This window comes from Gossypium arboreum, chromosome 7 (genome assembly GCF_025698485.1).
Source record: "Gossypium arboreum isolate Shixiya-1 chromosome 7, ASM2569848v2, whole genome shotgun sequence".
Classification (NCBI taxonomy): domain Eukaryota; kingdom Viridiplantae; phylum Streptophyta; class Magnoliopsida; order Malvales; family Malvaceae; genus Gossypium; species Gossypium arboreum.
Genome location: NC_069076.1, coordinates 102176773 through 102186624, shown reverse-complemented (window position 1 = coordinate 102186624; position 9852 = coordinate 102176773). Strand labels below are relative to the sequence as shown.

At 32.6% G+C, this 9852-nt stretch overlaps 1 protein-coding gene across 1 annotated transcript; it reads right to left on the bottom strand.

Moving 5' to 3' along the window:
- Positions 1-8262: 8262 nt before the first annotated feature.
- Positions 8263-9458, bottom strand: LOC108475127 (zinc finger protein 3). Its single transcript, XM_017777125.2, has one exon. The coding sequence runs from the start codon at positions 9335-9337 to the stop codon at positions 8516-8518; it is 822 nt and encodes a 273-aa protein (XP_017632614.1). The 5' UTR covers positions 9338-9458; the 3' UTR covers positions 8263-8515.
- Between the last annotated feature and the right edge of the window lie 394 nt (positions 9459-9852).

The following is a 9852-nucleotide window of genomic DNA, read 5'->3' as shown; positions in this document are numbered from 1 at the left end:
TGGATGCTTTTAGGGCAACATTAGATGATTGTGGACTGTCTGATTTGGGGTTTTCTGGCCAGTGGTACACGTGGGAAAGGGGTCGGCTCACTAGCAACAATATTAGGGAGAGATTAGATAGAGGTGTTGCAAATGAAGAATGGTGGGAATTGTTTCCAGGTTTCTCTGTAAGCCATCTACAACATAGTTTCTCCGACTATTGTCCAGTAGTTGTAGATACAGATTGGGATGGTGGTTTGTATGTAGGAGGAGATAATGGAGGTTTCGGTTTAATGCTGATTGGATACTGATTCCAGGTTTCGAAGAGTAAGTTAAGCATTAATGGAATTCGAACACTCAAGATGTGTTGGTGAAACTGAAGGAACTGGGATTGAGACTGAATGGCCGGGCACAAAAAGAGAAAAAATTAAAGTATGGCGAACAGAAGAGCTAAATACCAGACTGCTTGAACTGGGAAATGGTGAACTAAGTGAAGCGTCTATGGAGGAAATGACAGAAATAAAGATTGAATTGAATTTCGAAGCTAACAAGGAAGAATTATTTTGGGAACAAAGGGCGAGAACGAATTGGCTTCTGATGGGAGACAGAAATATGGCGTTTTTTCACAGAAGTGCAACTGCCCGTAAGAAGAAAAATCAGGTTAAGTGACTTGAAGATGATACTGGAAACTTGGTCATCGATATTGATGGGATGTCTAAAATTGCTACGAACTACTTTAGAGAACTATTATTTTCAAAAGAAACTGGTGATTGGGATAGATTATTTGCGTCATTCTCACCATGCAGCCCGGAGGAACTCAATAGAGAATTAATGGCAGATTTTAAAGCAGAAGATTTGTAATGGCGGTAAAATCCATAGCTCCTCTTAAGGCGTCAGGAGAAGACGGTTTTCCTGCGATCTTTTATAAAAAACATTGGCACATCATTGGGAAAGAAGTAACCAAGTACTGTTTAGATGTTCTGAATGGCCGGAGAAATATGGAGGAGATTAACAAAACATGTATAGTCCTTATCCCTAAGGTTAATTCACCGAAGGTAATGAGCCAATTTAGACCCATATGTCTCTGCAATATGGTTTACAAAGTTATTTCAAAAGTTCTTGTCAACCGATTCCGCAAGGTTTTGAGCTGTTGTATTGAAGATAACCAAGGAGCATTCATAGCAGGGAGGCAAATTACGGACAATATTTTTGTGGCATATGAAATTCTGCATTCATTTAAGAATAAAAGAGGATCATCGAAGAAAAAGTTTGCTTTAAAGCTCGATATGAGCAAAGCCTATGACAAAATTGAGTGGGGTTTTTTAGAAAACATGATGCATAAGCTAGGGTTTTGTGAAGATTGGATCTTGATTATTAACAGGTGTATTATTAACGTTGCATATTCAGTTGTGGTTAATAGAAGACTGGGAGAGGAATTTTGCCCTTAAAGAGGTCTAAGACAGGGAGATCCACTAAGCCCGTATTTGTTCCTTATTTGCGCAGAAGGATTTTCACGACTGATCGCACTGGCTTAAAGGAAAGGGAGGCTTTTTTGGACTAAGATAGGTAGGAGTAATGTCTCAGTCTCACATTTGTTTTTTGCGGATAACAGCATTCTATTTGGAGACGCCTCAGTTGAAGGAGCAAGTAATATAAAGGATGTGATCAACGAGTATGAAAGAGTTTCTGGCCAATTGGTAAATTTTGATAAATCTCTAATCTATTTCAGCGGTAATGTTGACTCAGAGACACAGGTACAGGTTAGAGAAATTTTGGGTGTGAGAATATCTAATAACCTGAAAAAATATCTGGAGTTGCCGACCATGGTGGGAAGACGAAAAAAGCATGCATTTGTGGATATCAAGGAGCATTTTATAAAAATATTGAATATTTGGAGCGTACGATTCCTATCAGCGGTGGAAAAGAGGTATTCTTGAAATCCATTTTACAAGCAATCTCGATTTATGCAATACAATGTTTTAAACTTCCAATTTTGTTTTGTCGAGAACTAGAGATTATTATAAGTAAATTCTGGTGGCGTAATCTAAAAACTAATAAAGGCATACATTGATGCAAGTGGATTGATTTATGTATCCCCAAAGAGAAGGGAGGTCTTGGTTTTAAAGATTTAGAAAAATTTAATTTGGCCTTGCTAGCGAAACAGGGTTGGAAAATCATTACACAGCCTCATTGCCTATTTGTGCTAGTAATGAAAGCAAAATATTTTCCAAAAGCAAAATATTTTCCAAAAGGGGATTTTATGAGTGCTGAACTAGGATCTTACCCTTCGTTTACCTGGCGAAGCATTTGGGTTGCAAGACAAATCCTCATGGAGGGTATGGGGTGGCGAGTTAAGAACAGGGAATCAATAAACATCTGGAACGATATCTGGTTACTGATGCTTGGAAGTGGAAGAGTACAATGTCATCATATTGATATTAGATTTACTTCTGTCTCTGATCGAATTGATAGGGATACTACTACCTGGAAACAAGACACCATCAGATCCTTATTCAGAGAGGAGCAATTGAAGAGCATCCTCTCAATTCCTTTGGTGAGCAGCAGACCACATGAAGCTAATTTGGATTAATACAAAGGGGAATTCTAGATTATATACTAATAGTCCTACTACTTTCTATACAAAGCTACGGGGGCTCAAGATACCAAGCAAAATTCGCATTCTTATGTGGCAAATAGCAAAGGAATTCCTGCCCACTTTATACAACCTAAGTCTCCTAAAATTGGGAACTAATACAATCTGCCCAGTGTGTCAAACAGAGGAGGAAACGGTGAGCCATTTGTTCAGGGATTACACTTTCACACAGCAGGTTTTGCGACGGATGGGTGTGCCAGATGCAACATGCAATAATGAGCCCAATTGGAAAAAATGGGTAGAAAAAGTATTTGACAGCCAGAATGCAGAAATAAATACGACTAGATCGATCGTATACTGGGCTATATGGTTTAATCGCAACAAGATTCATCATGAAGGAATCAGAGAACAAGCAAATGAAGTAGTAGCCTTTATCAGTGCTTACCATGCGGAAATTAATTTTATGGGACAGATATTAAATGCAAACGGTGTTGACAAAGATACTTGGGAACCTCCAAATGATGATATTATCAAAATCAATTTTGATGCATCATTCAATCAACACACATGAAGTTCAATTTAAGGAATTTTAGCCCGAAATAAAAAAGGGCTAGTAATGGTTGCATGCACCTTTCCATGGGAGAACATTCCGGACCCAGTTATGGCGGAGGCAAGGGCGTGTTTGCAAGCAGTCACTATGGCGGAGGAAATGGGCTTCCAAGATATTATTGTGGAAGGAGATGCGTTGACTATAATACGCAAACTAAACTCTTCCGTAGAAGATAAGTCGAACATTAGTAGCCTGATTAAAGAAATAAAAGGGAGAAAACACAGATTCAGAAGCTTGAGTTTTAAGTATGTAACTAGGGAGGCCAATAAAGCGGCTCACGGAATGGCGCAAGAGGGAAGACAACGCGACAAACCCCAATACTGGATAGAGGAGGCTCCGGCTGCAGTGGTTGGGCTGATAGATCACGATAGATGAAGAATAGATGATGGTGGTTAACTGGTAAAATAGAGTCCGGACCTTGTGACAGTGGGTCGGTCCGAAGAACTCACAATTTCAACGGAGACTGAGATTTCAAAGGTTGATCTTTTTGGAGAAGATTCGGTCTTCATTTGGCTGGTACACGAGGGATTTCTCAAGCAATAGAGAGAAGGGGAACCCATGCCTATTTTTTTAGTATTCTGTCGTTTCATTTCTTGCTTTTGATTATTAGCTATTTTATTCAGTTTTTTTTAGTTCTTCAAAGCACCGTTTGGGTGCCCAGTCATTTAACTACAACTATTTTTTCTAGGCCTGTAAGAGACTGATTCTCTTTTCACATTAATACAGTATCAGCTGATTACTATTCAAAAAAAAAAAGTGTGGTTTAAAATTGAATTATTTTAATAATAGAGAATACATTATAGTTACCTTCTATAAATATTACCTCAATGTTATATGTTGATCAACATTTCCGAACAATCAGTAGAACATCAAAATCTTTTAAACTTAGCCTATCCTTCTTCTTCTCCTCCTCGGCTTTTTTCTTTCTTTTTTAGGTTTTGTTTGTCACTTGCCGACCGTTGGGAACATCAGCAATCGCATGGTGGGTTCAAATTTCCAACTTGAATCCAAAATAGAATCATAATAAAGGAAAATTTTGGTACACTAATCGACAAGTATGTATAGTGTAGTAAATATTAAAAAATAAATATATAAAAAATAGGACATGTGACATATTTATAATTTTGTGTGTAGAGTTAAGAAAAGGTACTATCAATATATCAAATACTCACGTATATTTTTTTTAAAGAGTATACAAATATTTGATGCGTATACATTGAGACGTGGAACCAGTATTATCCGTGGGAGAATTTCATGCATATCGGCGGTTTCAATCACATATTTTTTTTTTCTTTATAAATGTATGAGACGAAGTCCAAGTCAGGCATTGCTGATTGCTGATAATTGGATAAACATCAGCAGTTTATATATATTATTTGAAAATGACTCCTTCAGATTCAATCCACACCCTTATGAGTTTGACTCAGTTGAAGTTGACCACAGGGTCTTCATTGCTTAACTTGAGGAACCAAATTTGCACAAGCATGGGCCTTTTTTCCCTTGAATCTGCTTCAGCCCTAAGATAAGATAGCCGAATTAGAATCAATTGGGTCTAATTCTGCCCTCACTCCCTGTATTATTCCAATAGTTGAAATTTAGTCACCCTACTTTTGCTTTTAGATATTTTGTCCCTTTAATTTGCTCAGTTTAAAAAATAATGTTAAATTAATAACATTGTTAATTAACTTTGGTTAAATTTGAATTTGTTATAAATTGGAGTTTGATTTCTAGATAAGTGATAGGTGAATACAATATTCGACTAAGCATGGCACATAAAAGAACACACTGCTTTCTTCCTGTTATTGATCAACCAAAACAGGAGAAACATGCTAACCTGAGAAATGATTTCCATCTGCATAGGCCCCTTTGTTAGATGCATTTATTTAATTTTAGGATAATCACTTATTTGGCCTTTTAGCTTAGAAAGTCATTTTTGTCTTTTTTATCCCTTGAACTTACATTGTTGGTCAAGTTATCCCAATATGGATGGAAAAGTTAATATTTGTTAATTTTACTGACATTACATACATGCAAAGTCAATGATTAATTATTTAAAAATTAAAAAAAACAAAAAATTAAAAATATTATTAAATTTATTAAATTGAACAAACGTTAACTTTTTAATCAATTTTAGAGTGTTTTGACAATAAAATGCTAGTTTAAGGGCTAAAAGAGACGGAAAATTTAAATGAGTATTTTTTTCAGTAAAATTGAAAGGCCAAATAAATTATGATGCCTTATTTTTAAAATAATGCAATCATTATTTTAATTACAATTCTAATCAAAATTAGTCATTTCAAACATTAAATTAAATATCTTTTTCACAGTAAAATATAAAATTAAATGATTAAGTCAACAACTAACTTTAATCAAAGTAATTAATTAATCATGATAAATTCGAACCTAAAGTAATTCAAAAAGTAATCGAGATGACTCAAATTTTAAACTTGAATGATTTACTTATAACCCAAATTCAATTAAACTCAAATCTAAACCTAAAATTTACTCAAAATTGAGATAACATAAATCTAAAATTAAGCCAACAAAAAACCTTTTAAATATTTTAAAATCCAAATTCGCTCGAAATTAGTATAAAAACCAACTGACATAACCAATTTACATGTGTATATTACATAACCATTTGTGGCTATCCACTAAGGATTGCAACGGAGCATAGCAGGGGTGGGGATTTTGTTATATATGAATGTGAATTTATCTATAACTGTTATCTGTTTATAGATTAGATTATTTGTCTAAATTTGATGGTTTATTTGAAATTTTAAAAGGTTTGTATAAAAATATTTGATCCAATAAATGAGTTTGAGCAAAAAAAAAAAAAAATAGACCCATGTTTCAAATGTACCTAGTTCAAGCTTGAATATTCAAGGCCAAAGCTCACTCCGACTCTTTTTTTTTTTAAATTTGTAATATTTATATTATGTTATTTTTATATACTATGTAATTTATAACACATAAAAATTAATTATATAGTGGATTAATACATACATTCATTTTCATAGTGGATTAATATAATTATTTGTGTATGCAATATATCAACGTAAATGGTGTTAATTTGATGACATTGTTATTGATTTGTGAAATTTTAATTAAATTAAAATTTTATGTATAAAATCACACAAAATTAAAGTTCATGTATGACATTATACATTGCATTAAAGTTCATGTATAGTTTTGATATTTATCCCTAAAGATTTGATTAGGTTTAGTATCACTAGGATACGGGAGAAAAGATAAAATAAAAATAACACAACTTAAAAGTTTTAAATTTAATGATATAACACCTCGTTCGGTTACTACTATATTAACATATATATGTTTTAACATGACAAATTAGTCTACTAACATGATGATTAAATAGCCCATCGTTTGGTAGATAGATTGTTAATCATATTATAAATATATATTACTTTGTTTGATTAAAGTGTTAAACAAGTAAAATATAAGTGTTATTCTATAAAATATCAATTTTGCTCATAAACCCATCATTCACTTGTTTAAAGAATTATGATGCAACAAATGAATTAGTACACCATAAATCTAGTATAAAAATGTTTGCTCCAAGACATAAAAATGAATGGATATACCATAAAATTGGTTCGATTGCTCTAAAAAAATGCTTAGATCAAACAAAGCTTTCGAAGATCAAAATATAAGTCAACTAATATTTAAATTTAATAATTAAGAGTTTGATTCTATTTTCAGAATCGATGACTTAAAAGACAAAAATATGAGTCTACTAATATTTAAATTTAATAATCATTTTGATGAATAAGAAGAGAAAGAGGAGAAGAAAAAACCCAAAATAAGAGATGAGAATGTATGAACATCCACTTTTGCAGCGTATGTATAACTTATATCTAATGAATTCTATATTGATAAATTGAAAATCTATCTAAATTAGGTCATTTGTAGAGCTAAGAAAAACCGAGAAATTGAAAATCAACTTAAATTAAAGTGTTTGAAGGTTTATGGAATATAAGTTAAGAAATTATTGTTACACAAACCGAATACTATTTTTTAATTAATTTATTTTTTACAATGTGCAAATAATTTTTATATTTAAAATAGTGAAAATAACTAAAAATTATATATATATATATATAATACCATATAAAAGTGATTGATTATTTTTATGAGAGAATATTTGATGCATTATTGGTGTATAAGTATCATGCACTATCGGTGAATAATAAAATGATACATCATCACTAAATAAAACAAAAATAGTGGACGATTTATAAATAAATACTAATAACTTTATTTTAAAAATAAATGATAATTAATTATAAATAAATTCGAGTATTTTTAATATTTATTTATAATAGTTATGATTAATGTTTAATTATGTTTAAATAAAATTATTAATATTTATTTACAAGTCTTTCATTTTATTATTTAATTTAATGGCAATGTGTCATGTTATTATTTATGGATGGTGTATGAGACTTATGCATCGACGGTATATCAAACATTAATTCAAACCGGAACTAAATTACCACCCACAGTTTAATATTTTTAAAAAGATTGGACCGGATGAATGAATGTAACCCCTACTTAAAACACAGTCAAAAGTAGAAGCTGAAGTTTTAAAATTATTGTAAAATGGCGAGGCAGGTTAAAATGCAGCTGTATAATTAAAACTGAGCCATCAGGATAGCTTGGTTGGAACAAGAAAGCAATGGTGGATGAATAAAAAATAAATTAAATATTTGATATAAAATAAAAACGTGATTGAAGGTATGATTATGAAGGTAGATTGATTTATGGTATGGGATTATATTATCATAAAACCAAATCTTTCCTAGATTTAGTAACAGTCGGTGAATGCGACATTGCTTCCCTAAAGACAAAATCATATTCATACCCACTCTCCTAATTAATTAATTAATTACATTTCCACTCCAAATCAGGGAAATGAAATTGGATCATTCTGCATTGCAATCCTTTTTTTTTTTTTTTTTTTACTTTTAATTTGTTAAAACTTGTTTTATGAAACTATTGATTTTATTAATTCCTTAGTATAATTTACTAAACTGTTTACTTACTTCTAGATCAATGATTTAATGATAAGGTTTAACACTGTTATCAAATAGATTAATTCGATTACAATTGATGGAATTCATAATGTAAATCAGAGTTGTTGCTTCCCTTTGAAAAAGCAAGCCATACACAAACTTCCAAGTCTAGATGATATATATATATACACACATGTATATACATGACAATTACTTCCAAAGAAAATAAGATTAAACAAAAATCTATAATGAGAAGAAAAAAATAAAATAAAATGTTCTTAAGAACATAATAGTGAATTAGAGCTTGAGGGAAAGGTCAACCTTGTGTACCTCTGGCAGCTCCGTCTTCCGATTCAGACTACTACCACCACCACCACCACCACCATTTGACCACCAAGATTTACCAATCAACTGGTCATCATCAGCTGAAGAACTCAAACCCATCATTCTTGACCTCATTACGTTGTCGAACCTGCCGAGACTTGCTCGAGAGGTTGATCCTGGTCTTGAAATTGCATGGGAATTCTCCGTTGATAACTTTGCTATTGCTGGTTGTTGGTCTACAGGAAGCCTACTCCAACTAGGGTGTCCATACACATTTCCAAACCCAACTGATGAGGAGATCGTACGAGAAGGTTCATGGATCATTGAAGAATGCACTTCAATTCCCGGAGATCTATTGTGTGGACCTTGTAGTGGAAAAGAAGCCAAGCTAGAATAGTGATTGTGATGGAAATATGGGTGCCCTCCAAAAGCTGCATGAACTCCTATCCTTTGAGCTCTTTTAGCTAGAGTTCTCTCCCTTTTGTGGGCATTTTGGTGTCCCCCAAGAGCTTGAGAACTGTAGAATTTTCTTTGGCAATAGTTGCATGAGAAAACCCTTTGCTCAGAATCTGCAGGTTGGGGTGTTTCTGGTGTGTTCAAAGAACCAATAAGATTGAGTTCCTGGTTGAAATTGAAGGCAGGAACATCAGAATCACTTGTGGATAGCTTTAGATCTAGTTGGAGTCTGGGTTTTGGCTCTTTGAGTTGTTCATCTGAAATTGAAGGGGCATCTGGTGCTGAAATGACACACGAGGTACTCTCAGAGGGACTAGGTTCTTTCTTCACAGATTCCATTGGATCCTAAAAAAGAGATTTTTTGTTTTTGTTTTTGTTTTTGTGAGTCTCACACACTCAATCTTTGTTGGATAGACGATGAAGATGGTTTTTTGATTATCATAAAAGAACAAAATCTTTGTTTCCTGTTAACATTATGCTATATATGGAACATTTGAATAATACCTTTATTAAATAAGGGATTAATTCTACAAAATGTCCCCAAATTATGATGAATATTCTAAGTTGATCCCTAAATTTCAAAATAATCAAATTGAGTCCCTAAAGTCTTAGAATCATATCAATTATGTCCTTTCATTGGCCCATTTAAAACAAAAGTGGAGCATATTTAAAACACATGTGCATCTCTTGCATGAAATTAAAATATAAGAGAACTATTTTATTTTTTTAAAATGTTATATCCAAGTTGTCCATTCGATAGGTACAGACATATTTAAAATTTAATTTATATACCTTAAATATTCTATATGTCAAATCCAACCTAACACCAATTAATGGAGGGATTTGATTAATAT